At 37.6% G+C, this 15694-nt stretch overlaps 1 protein-coding gene across 1 annotated transcript in view; it reads right to left on the bottom strand.

Moving 5' to 3' along the window:
- The window catches only part of LOC106933710 (neurexin-1a), a 130337-nt gene that overhangs the window by 91921 nt on the left and 22722 nt on the right, over positions 1-15694 (bottom strand). The window contains exons 6-10 of the mRNA XM_088013451.1: positions 14441-14644; positions 6286-6408; positions 4854-5235; positions 2870-3060; positions 1883-2056 (exon numbers count right to left, since the gene is read on the bottom strand). Of these exons, the coding sequence (XP_087869577.1) occupies positions 1883-2056; positions 2870-3060; positions 4854-5235; positions 6286-6408; positions 14441-14644 (1074 nt within the window). The remainder of the gene's footprint in view (positions 1-1882; positions 2057-2869; positions 3061-4853; positions 5236-6285; positions 6409-14440; positions 14645-15694) is intronic.

The raw sequence follows: 15694 nt of genomic DNA, 5'->3' as shown, positions 1-15694 counted from the left end.
GCCAGAGACATAGACCAGCCTATACATTAAAAACAACTCATGATAAAATAACTAATAGTGATAACATGGTCACAATATTCTCCTGAGAAGGCTGAGTCCTGGCATGTTACACGCTCCAAAGTCTACTTAACCGGTATGATCATAACCCGGATAATAAAAAAAGCATCTACTGTAAATCCAAACAGATTCTTTATTAGTCCTCAGATAATTTCACATGTCATTAAATATTTCAAATAGTGGTGGGATAGTGAATGTATCAAATATAGATTTGATTTAAATGTATGGTAAATACATTTCAGCACTTTTAGATGATCTAAAATCAAAAAGCATCTTAGTGGGTTATTGTTTATATCCTTTGAACGTTAGAAAATGCTACAAAGGATGACAGGAATGGATGGTTGGCAATAATATGCTTAATCTACTCTGTAAAAGTAACAATTTTGCAATTTGTAACCAACAAAAAATATATTTTTTAAAAATCCATGCAATATAAAACTGCTTGGTTCAAAGTAATGTGAGGCATGCAAATACATAAGCAAATAAATAAATGAATTTAAAAGAAAAAAAAAAACTCTTACAAATGTTCAGATACTTGGAATAGGACTGCAAAACAAAACATCAGTCCCATAGAATGTTATACAAGGTTCTTGTATTTCAATGAGACTGATGCCATTCTTGATGCCAGTGAGTGAATGGTACACAAAGCAGTCCTCTTGTGAGAAATTTGGTTGGTAAAAAACTGTGGGAAGGTAGTGGTGTTTGTATTTCAGCGTGTGCGTGTGTGTGTGTGTGTGTGTGTGTGTGGGGGGGTGTGTGTGTGTGTGTGTATTGAGGTGTGGGGGGCTGTTATTTCAGATGCATTTGGGGGGAGAGGGGAGGATATCAAATGCCATTAGTAGACAAAGCTTTCTACCTTGCAAGTCAGCTTTCGTCAAAGCAACTTTTGTTGGCAAAATAATAGGAAAAGAAAAGGCAAAGTATACAAGCAGTTAGTAAGAAGCACAAAGTTTGGAAAAAGAGGGGAAAATATAGATTGTGAGGCAGCATTGCATCATAATTTCACCATCACAATTAATGTTTTAACTCTACTTCAAGCAATCATTGATTCAGTGTGGTACAATTTGATAATGGCTAGTTTGACACGCCTTCACAAGAGCTGAATGCGATTACGTTCGTCACGCTGGAACATGATAATAGATCAGAAGTACTTAGCGGTAACGAGTGGGTGAAAAGAGAAAGTAAACTAACCGACTGAAGTCGTAGAAAGAAAATCAAATATTGTCTCTGGATATGGTGCACACATTAGACTGGGAAAATGTTATTCATACATGCAACAAAGGCTTCATCCATTATTCAAAAGGATCGCTTCAGGCCAAATATCTCAGATCCAGCAAGCATGCATAGTGTACAACAGAATAGGGATAAAATGGGAAGTAACAGTGGCAGTACAAATATGGTGAGAAGAATAATCAGATTAAAACCAAGTGAAACAGAAATGATCGCCTCTGGAAGAGTGTCGGAGGTTGATTCATTCAAACAGAATACTAACATGCTTTATAGATGTTAAATTACACGCCACAAGTTACCAGTGTCTCTTTCTTTGTGGCTGTGCTTCAGAATGAGTGCTGCTTGAAGATATGTATGCGACTTGCAGGATTATGCAGCATTATATAGTGTTACACCTGATGATATTTTGGAGAACATTAATAAACTGTTCTAGATGAGTTAAAGGGATTTGCTCTCTTGTGTTATTCATTTTAAGTGAAACATAAGCATTGTTTCATCTATTTATCCTCAACCAATAAAGGTTAAAAACTCTACAAAGACAATAAACTAAAAGATACTTCCATCAGGATCTGGCTCATCATTTGTGGCCTCTCACCTTCACATCCTCTCTCTATCTGTCCCACACAGTCCAGAGCATCTGACATCAAGTCTGGGAGGCGTCCATTCAGGTCCACCGACGCCAGGCAACCCTGGAAACCCTCCTTGGCATGCACCAGTTTGGGCAGGTCCTTATACATCTCCTTAGCCACCCCACCAATGTAAAGGTTTCCTGTAAAGAAATCAGAAATGGAACAATGCTGACCCCTGGTGGAAATAAAGTAGAATGCAGGACTTTCCTTATCTATTTTTTTTGCAACAAGCTATTGTGCTTTTCATAGTCAGATAAAAGACAAGAAAAGCTTAATAATCGTCAACATTCCCTAAAAAAACAAAAACATTTCAAATTTTTATGAAATAAATGTCCAATGTTATTTGTGAGTGTAAGCCATATATTGGGCAACCGCTTTATCTTGCCTCATCATTATGAATATCCTTCCAGGTAGAACACCAATTACCCAAAACAATTTGCTTTTAATAACAGCAGCTTTCATGCCAACAATAAGTAACTCTTTTCAAATAAATGTTATCCAAGGCTGTTAGTCTGAGCACTGTGAGCTCGCTGCAACATTTCCACATTGTTAGTTGTGACAAAAGACCAGATGAATTCTTTCTCAAGGCTACCTGAGACCCAGTAATGAGCAGAAGCTTTTTTTGTGCCTTTCACCCCTGCAGCGTTTTTCCAACCTGTTATGCATTTCAATCACAAACTTGCTTTTCTCACATTAAATCACTGGTTCCTCAGCTAAAAAAATAGTTACACCTTAATAGCACCATTTCAGTTTGCAACCAATGACTAAGCCACATTAAAAGTCACTTTCGTCACCATTGTGAATCTTTGGTTGAACTTCAGCAACTTGTTTTCACCACATCTAAAAACCAAAGTCCCTGCTGTAATTTGACTGATTTGTCATTTGTGTTAATGAGCATTTGGACACATTCACCTTTAACATGTCCGGTAAGGGTATACAAATATTGAACTAACCCTTCAGGTCAAGGTTCTTGGCTCCTGAGGTTGTCTGTGTCGTAACCTTGGTGTCAATCTTGACTGTGTGCAGATTGTTGGTGTCCCTGGAGATGATGACGTTGTGCCACTGGTTGTCACTTAGGGGTTTATTTGAGTTGCCTTTGATGAGGTGGGCTCCGTTCCCCAGGTCAGACACATAGTGGAGATAACTGGAAACAGATACAGAACAGCATGAAGAAACATGAGCATACTGGAAGAATAAAAATTCCTAATATTACCCAAGTATTGGCAAACTGTTTTGGAATTTGACACATTCACATTTCTTTAAGAGATAAAATCTTATGATTATTAGTATTATTATTAATGCTTTGTAACTGTTTGAGGTTTTACATTACTGAGTAAAAATGTACAACAAAAATCTGAAAAATCTATTGGAAGTGTGTGTACATTCAAAGATGACTGTTTGAGTGTGTGAAGCTCTCTTAAAAACGGCTTATTTCTGACATTAAAGTAACACCAGTCCAGCCTAACTTTACACACAGGTTGAGCTGTGTAATTAAATTGCATGACTTTATTTGTTGATGTCAATGGATAGTCAAAAAATAGGGGAAATTGCTAAAAATAAGAGAATTTGGCATTTCGGCAAGGACAAATACACTTCTGTGAAGCTGTTTATCTTTCACGTTGTGTATTTCTCATCCCTTTGTTTAGATTAGACAGCATGGTAGCAGCCGGCTGCCTTCTGGTAAAAACTCCGGCACAGAGATGATAAGAGACAAAATGTTCATATGTAGTTTTTTTTTTTACTGGCATTAAAAACTGCCTTATGTGCATCGCTGTTATTATGAAAGTCATGACCCGTTTATACAGAGTTCCCTAAATAAATAAACCTCATTTACAGAAATCATAGTAAAAGTAAACTTTTAGTTTTTTTTATTTTTATTTTTTATTTTGGGGAATTCCAGGAAATAACAAAAGATATATAAGACACAGTATATTATGCACATTTAATCAATCATCATGTTTGGACTGGGTGTGTTTATTTAAACATCAGCTGATGATTATTTGCAATGTAAATAGGGAGTACAAGGAGATGCATCCCCAAGGATCTTGAAGCAAAATATGTAAATGTTTCCGGTTAGAATAACCACTTTTACTAGCTAAATTCGTTTAAGAAAGAAATATGCCAGACAACTGATTTTTCTCTGTAGCCAAGTTATGTAAATACTGACGACGGGATTTCCTCTGCTCACCCAAGGGCTCAGTTTCAGTGGTTGAACAGTGAGAACAAATATGACGACAAAATCACGATTGGTTAGTGCATATGATGAGATGACCTGTTCCTGTTCCGGTTAGATAAATATCCACACATTATGTATTATCAACTAGAATGGCTTGGACACTAAGAAGTGTTCGCTATGATTGCTTTGTGTGTGTAAGGGAGTCTGTAGGTCGTGTGTGTGTGTCCGTCTAAGTGTGAAGGACCTATTTAAGAGGGGCCAGAGTGTGTAAGTATGTTTCTGTGTGTCCAAGATAAGGTAGATGCTTCTCCCTGCCAGCGTTTTTACTCTGCTTCCTGTATTCATCAAAACCGCTGGGTCACAGCTGACTCCTTACTCATTCTTAGGTTTTGAAACCAGCACTCATAAAAATGTCTGCACCACTCTTGCAGATTCCACTCAAAGCTTCCTCTCTCCACTTCCTGTGTAAACAACCATCAGCTTTGTATAAATTACCACCTAATTCAAACATGACAATGTTTAAAAATGAACAATATTTACATGAACTGATATGATGTTTTGGTCTTGGCTTCTCTCAGCCAGGCTGTTGGCTTTGGTTTCAAGGACAAAACTAAACTGGATTCAAACTCACTGAAGATGCCAAGAGAGTTATTTACTGTAGGCATCGGCTTATAGCCTTTCAGCAAAACCTCTTCTAAAGAAACTTGCAAACTTTGCCCTTAAGAATACAAATTCCCACTTGCACGAATGGATGCACCTACCCTTTGACCAGTTCCACCACAATGAAGTCATTTCCATCACCACTGTTGTAGAGGATGAGACCATCAGGAGATGTGGTTTTAAACTGAAAGAAAAGGTGCATGGAGTAGTAGGCCTGCAGAGTGGTGAGGGTCACATAGCTGGACCGTGACTTGAAGGTAACCGGATCGGCAATGATGTTCTTGAAGCCAATCATGGCATTGAGTTCGCAATAATCAATGTCACCATTTTTGCAGAGGTCAATGTAAGCCATGCCATTGAAGGAGAGGCTTTGGAGGTGGCCAATGAAGTTGGAGGGCACCATGGACATGAAGCGCTTCTCTGTCACAATGCCCGTCTCAATGTTATGAAATTCCAGCTGGGTGTGGTCACCTGCCATTTGACCTTTGATTTAAAGGGAAGGAGGGAGAGAGGATGTCATTAAATGGGGTAAATGAAAGCTAAGAGGGGAAGAGCTTTGAAAATGAAGGATCCACAGCAGAACTAGTGATGTCATGTCAGCACACTTTTTTAAGCAAAAAAAACAACAAAAAAACACTGAGCATGCCTTCAGAGAATGTTTGATTTATCTCTACATTTTTTATTCAAGGCAGCAACATTTTGCCCAAATAAAAGCTAGTGATTTTCAGTAAATAAGCAGTACCTTCTAAAAGTATTCACACCTCTCTTTTTCAGGGTAACTCTTTAATGTAGATTCACCCATCAACTTATAGTGCAGCCATTACTGTACTTCACAACAGGAATGGTGTATTGAGGGTGATCTCATTATTAACATTATTAACATCTCATTATTCAATATTTATTTTCCTCCACACATCTTGCACACAGGCAAAAATGTTCAATTTTAACTAATCTGCTCAAAAGACCATCGTTTAGATGTTTTGAATGCTCCCTATATGGCTTCTCGAAAACTACGTAAAGCTCTTTTATGACTTTCCTTCAACAGTGGCTTTCATCCATCCAGGAAATATTTGACAAATTTATCCTGTCAATGGATTATTACACCCAATGTTAGCCTGCAGGCTACTCCTTGGTCAATACATGGCATGTTTAGATGGTCTTTTATTTTTGAATATATGAATCTCAACTGTATTTATATTTAATCTGCACACAGATTGATTTATATTGTTTAATTATCTCACGTCTGCATTGCAATTAGGGGTTTCAATATGAAATGGGGTAAATACAGTACATGTGCAACCCACACTTTTCAATGTTTTTACATTAAAAACCATGTGAGACGAATACTTTTACAAGGCACTGTACTTACCCAGGAACAAATAAAAACAAAACAAGTGGCCTTTTTAAAATTCTCTGCAGATGCATGGCTGTTTTATTGTTCTGTTGTAGTGGCTTTAGTCTAGGTAGACCACGAGAGCCCAGAAAAGGTGAGAAAACTGTCAAAGTTAATATAACAGAAAGGATAAGAAGTACCTTCCACAGGCGGTAGATCATCTACCGTCAGTTTCAAACTCTTGCCTCTCCTGAACACACGCACGGTATGCCACTCATTATCGTTCAGGTTCTGACCCGCAAAAATTGTCTCTGGGCCTTTGCCTGTGGGATAGTCCAAAAAGTGATTAAAGACACCCATGCACACACGCGCACACGCACGCACGCACTCCCACACACGCAGGAAGATTGAATGGTAGTACATATAAAGAGAATCATATAGAGAAGAGATGGAATGGAAGTCAGAATAAGTGAAGGAAACATAGACAGGAAACAATTGAAGTAAACATAGTAAATGGTCCATTAACCACTGTAAATGGTCACCACTCTGACTTACATTGGCTGCATCATTATACAGGGAGCTACATTTCTAAAGTCTCTCAGCATTACTTTTTTTCTTTAAATCAGGAAGTGTGGATCATTATTCAGTATTTCTCAATAAAACTCAGACATTTTTGATTATTATTCTTGATCTCTGTGTTTTCCAACCGTCACAACTCAAATTATATTTTAAGTGTTTTCATGTTCCACATGGTGGCAGCAAATACCTTCCAGAACTTTACAATTTAGCAAAGTCTTTTACAAATAATCTATTTCCATATTGTTAACCCACCAATACTTTCCTCTAACCTTCACTATGTCAAATAGAATCTTATTTTAAAAAGAAATTATCTTGCAGAAGAGACAGTAAACTTGGAGCTAAGACAAAAACAACTATATATACTATATATATATATATATATATATATATATATATATATATATATATATATATATATATACACAATAAGAATAACCCTATAATCAAATCATCCTGTGAAAAAGAAAGAAAAAGTCGAAAATATGAAATACAGAATGTGATTTTTTTTTACAAGTGAAATTTCACTCATTTGATTTCATTAAATAAATTAAAATTTAGTTGAACATTATAAAGATATTTTTAGCATTCCTTTAGCTGCATACCAAAAACATCGTCATATTGCATGAGAGTCACATTGCAAGCAGGCAGAGATGGAGGTGTCGCACAATCACTGTGCCAAAAACCTCCAAGAAAGCTTTAGAGTTGCAAAAAATATACACTGCTCAAAAAAATAAAGGGAACACTCAAATAACACATCCTAGATCTGAATGAATGAAATATTCTCATTGAATACTTTGTTCTGTACAAAGTTGAATGTGCTGACAACAAAATCACACAAAAATCATCAATGGAAATCAAATTTATTAACCAATGGAGGCCTGGATTTGGAGCCACACACAAAATTAAAGTGAAATGTTCCCTTTATTTTTTTTTGAGCAGTATATATCCGAGAACATGCTCTAAATCTTTGCTATCTTATCTTTATAAAAGAAAAAAAAATGTTCCATTTCATTTTTCAAATAATTCCAACATTGGCCTTTCTAAAGCCAAACACAAATTTAAATAAAGTTGTTCAAGTTTTAAATCCCCTGTATAGCTCTAAAGTTCTCATGCTGGGTGAATGTAACAAAACAGGGCAATGTGGGTGTGCCACGACGATGGCATTATAACTCCCCAGGCTCTGATCCCTTTCACACAGTGGGGAGCCTCCAGAGGGGCGCCAAGTTCATGCACCTGAACCCATTTTTGGTTATTTATTTCCCGCCTTTCTGCAATCTTCAAAGCTTCAGTGCAATGCGTATGCAAATGTGAGGGTACCACAGTACCAGGACACGCTCAATCGCAGAGGCACAGTGCTGCTTTGTAAGCACTAAACATTGAGGCAGGATTGGAACCAGGCGACTGGTGAGGGATTAAGAAGAAGAGATATGAAATAATGGGATGGGGCTGAACTTGAAAGCATGGTTGATCTTCGCCTTCCATCATTCATGTCCTTGGTTCTCCTCAAGGAGGAAGAAAAGCAAGAAGAGAAAAGAGGGCCATCGGTTGCATAACATTTGCTACAGAACAGAGTGTTATATGATCATTTATATATCTAATATTATTTGGACCTCAGTTGGTTCTGGCATTCTGTCAATAATATAGAGTCAAAATATTTCAGTTCAGAGTTTATTCAAAAAAAAGGTAGCAGACTTATTTATCTTGACATCAGAAAAAAAATCTTACTTGCAACTAAAGATAGATTACATTAGTTTTCCTTGACGTCTACCTTCAGATTTGTCCTTTTTTAAATACTTAATAATTAGCTTAGCATCTTGGCCTTAAAATACATTGATTTATGTAAAGTCCATGAGAATCCTGAAATTGCAAACTTATTCTAATAAATTAATCAGAAAATAGGTTGGATTCTCCTCCTGTTGGATCTGCATTCAGCTTGCCATGGAGAATTACTGTTCATCAGTACAAACAGCAATGGAGGGAAAAGAGAGATTTATAGTTGCTATTTTCAGATGCCGATGTTAAAGTTCAACAAACACTCTGTGCTGGTGACAAACTCTTATCTATCTTTAAAAATGCAACAAATTTAAAGAATCATTTTCATGGCATGGTAAAGTCAGTCTTAAAAAGAGAGTTCCACCTGCTAGCGTGAAGCAAATAGTTACTTTTTCAAGGTAACTGTGGCAACATTGCTTTTACCTACATGTGCATGCTTTACAAGTTTGGTTTCGTACATGCCCTCACATGTTTACTTGTTATTATTCTCAACAATACCTCATCAGATCTCTTGAGATATTTATGTATATGCTGGTAAAATTGAAACCAAGCACAATTGGCTGTGGCTGTTACAGAACTGTTGTAAATGTCAGTCATATTTTTGTAAATGAAGGCTAGATTAAGAAATACAGGCTCACACAGAAGGGTTATTTAAATTCAGTTTGGCTGCTAACTGATTTTGCCTGTAATTGTTACAATAATGGACAACAGAAAGTTAAATGTTTCTTTTTTTTATTTTTTTTTTTTATCATGACCGCCTGTGAGTTCCCAGTTCTGAGTAAGGAGATGAATGATGGAGGAGTTTTTTTCAGTGTCTATAGAAAAATTGCAACATTTAAAATGACTAAAATTACAAATTGCTTTAAAAAACAAAAAACAAAAAAACCTTAAAATCTCTGGAACTGCGACGGAAGAAATGAAGCCTTTTAGAAAGCAAATCAACATAAACCTCCCCTGCATTCATAACCTGACTAAGTCAGTCCTTTATTTTTCATTTCCACATAGTTGTAAAGTCCATCGAAAGAATCTCTTAGAGCTCTATTAACAATACTAAGATCAATTATAGAACAGAAGCAGTTGCTCAAGATGATGATAACGTTAGGGAGATGATAATCCAGTAAGACGCCTCTCTGTCTCCTTCCTAGTTACTACACACCGTAAATCTTGGCACCCGTGCCATTCCTCTTAATGAATATGGCTGGGCCAGCCGTACATAAAAGCACCAAATCTGTCACAAGGTACTTTCAGGTCATATTTTCAGTTAACTGTCAGTCAGTGTCTGTTAACAGTGTTTAAGCAGAAGTGGCAGTGTTTTCTTCAGACAGTTCTGGGCTGCCCCAGGGAGCTTGGGTCCCTAATTGACAGTGATGTGTTCTTTGAGTTGGTGTTGAAATTTCTCATCCGGCAAGCTGACCAGAGCTGCAGTGCCTGACAAGACACATTAATTAACATTGAGAAGAAAAAAAAAAAAAAGAGGACAAAAATAACAACCTAGAAAAAATGTTAAAAGCTAATTCTTCATGAGTGGAAATGCACTGGCTTAACACAGTTCTTTCCAAGACCTTCAATTAAACATTTTCCTTCGACACAATTAGGTCAGAAACTATTAAAGGAAGGCCTACTCCTTCTTCGTTTTTGAATGTATCTAAGCATACAGTTCACCTTCTCTCTGGAATGGTTTATCAAAAGAATTTAAATATTTATTTTCATAGCGCAAATGTAAAAAAAAAACAACAACAACAAAAAAAACCCAAAACATCCAACTCATTAGTTAGTCGTCTTCTAACTCTCCATTTTGGGGATAAAACGATTAACAGTGTCAACTATTACCATCAAAGTGACACACCCATTTTAAAATGAAATTACCATTAAAAACTTAATTCAAATTTTCTGACACCCAAATAAAAAATGACAATCTCTACTGATAGTCCTGCATTAGCAGTAATTAGAAGGTACACGTAGAATGCTGTAAAGGTAAAATGATGATATTTCAAACACCAAAGTGTCAACTCCTTAATGTGAGTGTAGCTTGGATTTAACAGCTGAACACTGAAGCTTCCCGCCTTTCTGACAATGTTTTTGTTGTCACGACATGGTGGACGTTGCAAGCTCCAATTGCTGCCAGCTGAAAGAGAACTGTGACTATTTAGCCAGATCTTTTGATATGTTTGCACATCTCTGTTTTTGCACAATTTGTCCTCATTTTGTGAATAATATGTCGTGCTTATGCACATATATATATACACACATCTTGAACATATTTTCTTGAAATTACCCAGCTCAGTCGCACATTTTTTTAATTCACTTTGCTAATTTTAGTAACCGCACAATATTATCATGTTGCATCTTGCCCCTACTATATAGTTAATCTCTTATTCTTATTTTTATATTGTTTATCTTTGTGTGAATATACAAGCTTCCACCCATCTTTAATTTGCCGCTGGCACATCTGAATATACTCCATGTGTGAAAATTAAAAGCTATTCTATTCTATTCTATTCTATTCTATTCTATTCTATTCTGTCAAAGGGGTAATAATATGGTGATCAGAAGGCTAACAATATGAATGTGAACAGATAATGCCTTAACCTTATCCTCTGGACCGTAAGATGACCTTTTAAGGCAGTGGAATCAGAGAATTGGAGCTTGTCTTCTGCACACAAACACCAGAAGCGATTGAGAATGTATGGGCGGAGCTGCTTTGCATTTAGAAAGATGCTAACAAGAGATCCTTTAAAGACGCTTGTCTAGAGGTCACATCATCCGATTGTGTGAGGAAGTGTTGTGTTGTTTAAGTCTCCTCTTCTGATCAGGCAACGACCTTGTAGTGCTGTAACACTTCAGCCAACAGTTCCAACTTGGTTGTTATCAGAGAAGAGTTCATCACAAAGTGGCATAGCGTGGTATTTGTTACAGGGCTTTAACTGCATGTTTTCATCTGGTTTTTACGGTGAGTCTCTCACCTGAGAGGGATTACGTGGAAAAAAAAACAGTTCTTGTATTATGACTCGAGTGAAGGAATTATTAATTCATCACCAGCTCTGAATAATACATGTCAGGGATATTTATTTCCCAAAATATTGCAATGTAGCCTCTCTGTTCGCGCGCACACGCAAACACACAAAGACGCCTTCCTCCACAAACGCCCCAACAGGATCTATTCTTTCCCCTCCCTCTCCATCTCCTTCTTTCTGCTCTGTGAGGCAGGTTAATGGCAATAATAAAATCACACTCTGTATTTCCTCTGTGCTTTGAATGGCCTCATCAATTTACAGCCGCCGTGAAATACTGTGAAAGAAATGAAAAAAAAAAAAAAAAAAAAGGTGGGGGTTGGGGGATAGTGCAAGGAAATCATCCATGTCTAAAATACCTACGCTTCCATAGCATGCGTTTTATTCCTTCCTAGATTTATAAGTGAATGGGTTCATTAATTAGACACAGCTTGGTGTGTAAAATAGCAGCTGACTGCCATATTCCAGTTTGTCATTAATTCAAGCCTCCCTCCATTTCTCCACACTTCTAATTATATATATATATAAAAAAGAAACTACAAAGAACCTTAGCCCTAGCATGTGTGGGGTATAATATGATACATTCATTTAAACTGATTAAGTCTCCCCAGTTAAAATTGTGTCATGGTATTTTTCACTTAGAAAATACATTTCCCAGGCAACAGAAAAAAAAAATAGTGAATATTACAGAAGGAGTAGAAAAAGAAGAAGAAGAAAGGTGAACAGTAACTTACTGGAGGTACAGTTAATCCTGATACAATCTAGATGGGGGGGAGAATAGATGAGAGATAAATTCATCTTTCAACGTTACAGCTGCAGACATCATTAAAGCATACAGTCCACCCCTCTGGGGACAAACACACGGACACTGTCCGTCCTCTGATGCTCTCACATGTTGTTGCCTCAAGCTGGAGCAAGCTGGTAAAAGCGCTGCTGTGTTGGAGAACCGGAGCAGCCCAATTTATTGCATATTAGAGAAGAAGTCGAGGACTGGATCTGTTAGGCAGAGATTTAGATATTTTATAATGATTGAACATTTTTGTTCAATAAGGTGATGTCATCATGAGAGCATCAGATGCTAGTCAGGGTCACACAGGGCCATCTGGAAGGATTCCTCATTAATTCCCCCCAGCTCCTTTCGTCTACCAATGAGTGAGACTTAAAAACATTATAACAGTTTTGTTTCATTTGGGATTTTCATTTACATTGTGTGGCTCATGTATAATTTTTCACTACAGGGAAAAAGAAATACATTGGTCATACCTACACTAGCTTAACGAGGTGCCACATGGTTTCTTTAGACCTTTGCTGTCGTGCTGTTTCTACAACATACATACTTTTGTTCAGCAGTGAATTGTAGTGTTTAAATATCAAATCTTAGTTCATCATACAGATGCAGTTGCTAGATCTAATACTAGAATGAAGCTATGCTATCTGATTTTACCATAAGAGCTGAAGTTCATTGTATCAGATAAAAAAAAGGGAATTGGTAGTTATTGTCTTTTGATATGTTCTAAATTGAAATTAGTTAATTGTATCTATAAAGTGAAATATTTGAATTTGTCTCTATGTTTACTTATGTGGAGACAAGAAAAGTTGGTGCAGTGATATTTGTCACTGCATGACAAGTAATAATTTAGATTCTACCAAATAGGCTCTAGTTGCTATCACTTTTAACAAATTTGTCACTGATAAAAAAAAAAAAAGCTACAAAAACTGTGTTTCTTTCTCAACTCCTTTATTTGCGAAAGCTAAGCCTGTGCTGTGCCGTGAGAAAGGTGACCCAGATCACCCCCCTCAACCCTGCCTTCCCATTTGGCCCTGCTTGTCATGTGTTGTCAACCACAGCAGAAAAGTGGTCGCAAACAGCCAGAGAACAACACAAGCCTACCCTTCCAGGGAATGCTCTGCTTTTCTTTGAGAGGGACAAGGAAGACAGCCTTCAAGGGCTTGTGGAAATAAAGTCCAAAACTCTTATATTTGTCAGAAAGAATTTATATGAAAACAAAACAACGCAGCCCTTTGTTTTTTTATCCGAGGGCACCTTTTTGCAGCGGCGGTGATCTAACCTGTCAGGCCTGTCAGTGTGTGGCGCTGTTGCCTTTTGCAGTTGGACACATGCTGTTATAAAGTAGACAGCGAATAAAGACTCTTCTGCATGCACGACTAAACGGCACCACTTAGGGAACCCATTTCTGCTTAGGCAGCGAAAAGACAGAATAGAAGACTTGGGTGGCACTCTAGTGTCTGAAACACATCGAACTTCCAAAAGACAGCTCTGGGATCATTACTTCACAAAAAAAAAAAAGAAAAAATGCCACAAACTCCTAGGAGAAGGTGTCTATGTTTGCTTAATGCAGAATCTTTCCTCTTTGCATAGGGTCAAAGCTGCTGGATAATATGATATGTTGACGTATCAGATGTCTGGACCCAGAAACTGCTTCAAAGAATAATCATTGGAAGGACAAACCCAAATAAATGAATAGTGGTGTAAATAAGGCCAATGTTTATGTGGTGCACTGAAACAGCTTTTTTTATATCTTAAAAGAACAAAACAACACCTTTGAATTCATCAGAGCTTTCAGAAAAAAAGGAGACACCATTATGTCACCCTCCAACCGACTTTCCAAAATGATCACATTCATGTAATAATTCATTTTAACAGAATAATATTCAACTGTTTCCCAGACAGTTATCGTATTTAGTCAAAACTGTATGCAACAGGAACACATCAGCTTGTGATAGGAAAGAAGAATCTGCTTCATCTAAAAAAAAAAAGGCGGTAGCAAGCATTCCCTGTTGACGAGTAGTTTTCGTGTGTTCAGCTGCCTGTGAGCCTCGAGCCGCAGATTTTAGACCTTGAAAGTCGCTACAGTCTCTCTGTCTATTCAAAACATGTAACGTAAATAGGAACACTGTCGTGCATTTGTGAGTGCTATCAAGCTCGAGTCTGCTTTGCTGCTGCAGTGTGTGTATGCATTCGAGGTGTTACCTAAATTGACGGTAAGACGGACGCGACCACTCTCCAGCTCCAGACGCAGGGTGTCGGCAGAGTCCCGGGATGTGGTGGCTATTAGCAGGCCATAGGCCCGTTGGGAGCGGAATCGAAGGGACACGTCTTCGGCTTCGGTGTGCATCACCACGGGGAGCTGGACTTTCATAAACTTACTGCCGTCGTAACTGAGAATGGTCGCCTCTGCAGAGGGAACAAGAAAGAAAACATGATGAGTGAACGGTAAAATAGACTGCGGCAATTTTATGGAAAACCAATGACCACGGCTGTCAGCTCAGTGTAAAGTGATGTTCTATTTGTTGACAAGGTTTAGTGAGGCGACCTTCAATCCAGTCTCAGAGGAACGATGAATCGATGAATTTAAGAGGCAGAGGGAGAGCCGAAGTCTTCGAGCAGCGAATGTGAATGTAACTCCCAGACGGATGCTGTCTGTGTTTATTCAGTAAAAGGCTTTCAATCCCAACAAAAACTGCGAGTTATTTTGATCAGTGTTGACCCCGTGTAGAGTGGTGGTGAAGTACTTACATCCAGTAACCTTAAAACAAATTTTGGCCAATTGACGATGCATTTGTAGGACTCTTTTTTTCAGGGTGGATTAATGAGACAAGTTTTAAGAAACAATAATTGCCCATGTTTAAATGCAGTGCAGATTTTCATGACACTATTTTTATGCTCATTGGCTGTAAAAGTCAATGAGGTATGAAATGAGAATGCCAGTTTTAAACATGCTGAGTTATTGCAAAATGGAATGTCTCCAGGTACAGTATGATACCTAAAACCACTTTGTAAAGACTTGTCACATGTCTGGTTTCCCATCGCACGTTATGCTGCAGCTGACAGCCACTCAGACTCCCTCCATAAACTGCATTTTCTTTGCCAACCCCTTTAGTATAAACACACATCATTTTGCAGGAGACAGAGACGAATCAGTGCAAAAACAGAACACATAAAAAGATAAAAGAAAACCTGGCAGTATTGCTTTAAAAGTTTCTAGTAGATAATAGTATAGTAGTTACTGTAAAAAGAAAAGTTTTTTTTGGTCTCAGTACATGTTTACCACAAGAAGGTCCTCTGGTCTCCATGTGCCTTATAAGTCATTTTCATCTTCTGTGCAAAGATTTGTCCAATGAAGATGTATGCTGGATTAAACGAGCATAAACCATGAATTTGACTGTAGATTTTCAAAGAAGCTAAAAATCTGCTTTGCTCTTATAGGCAAGAAAATAACAGCTC

The sequence above is a fragment of the Poecilia mexicana genome, unplaced genomic scaffold, assembly GCF_051168715.1.
Source record: "Poecilia mexicana isolate PSO_F unplaced genomic scaffold, ASM5116871v1 scaffold_15, whole genome shotgun sequence".
NCBI classification, from domain to species: domain Eukaryota; kingdom Metazoa; phylum Chordata; class Actinopteri; order Cyprinodontiformes; family Poeciliidae; genus Poecilia; species Poecilia mexicana.
This window is presented reverse-complemented; position numbering and strand designations above follow the sequence as displayed.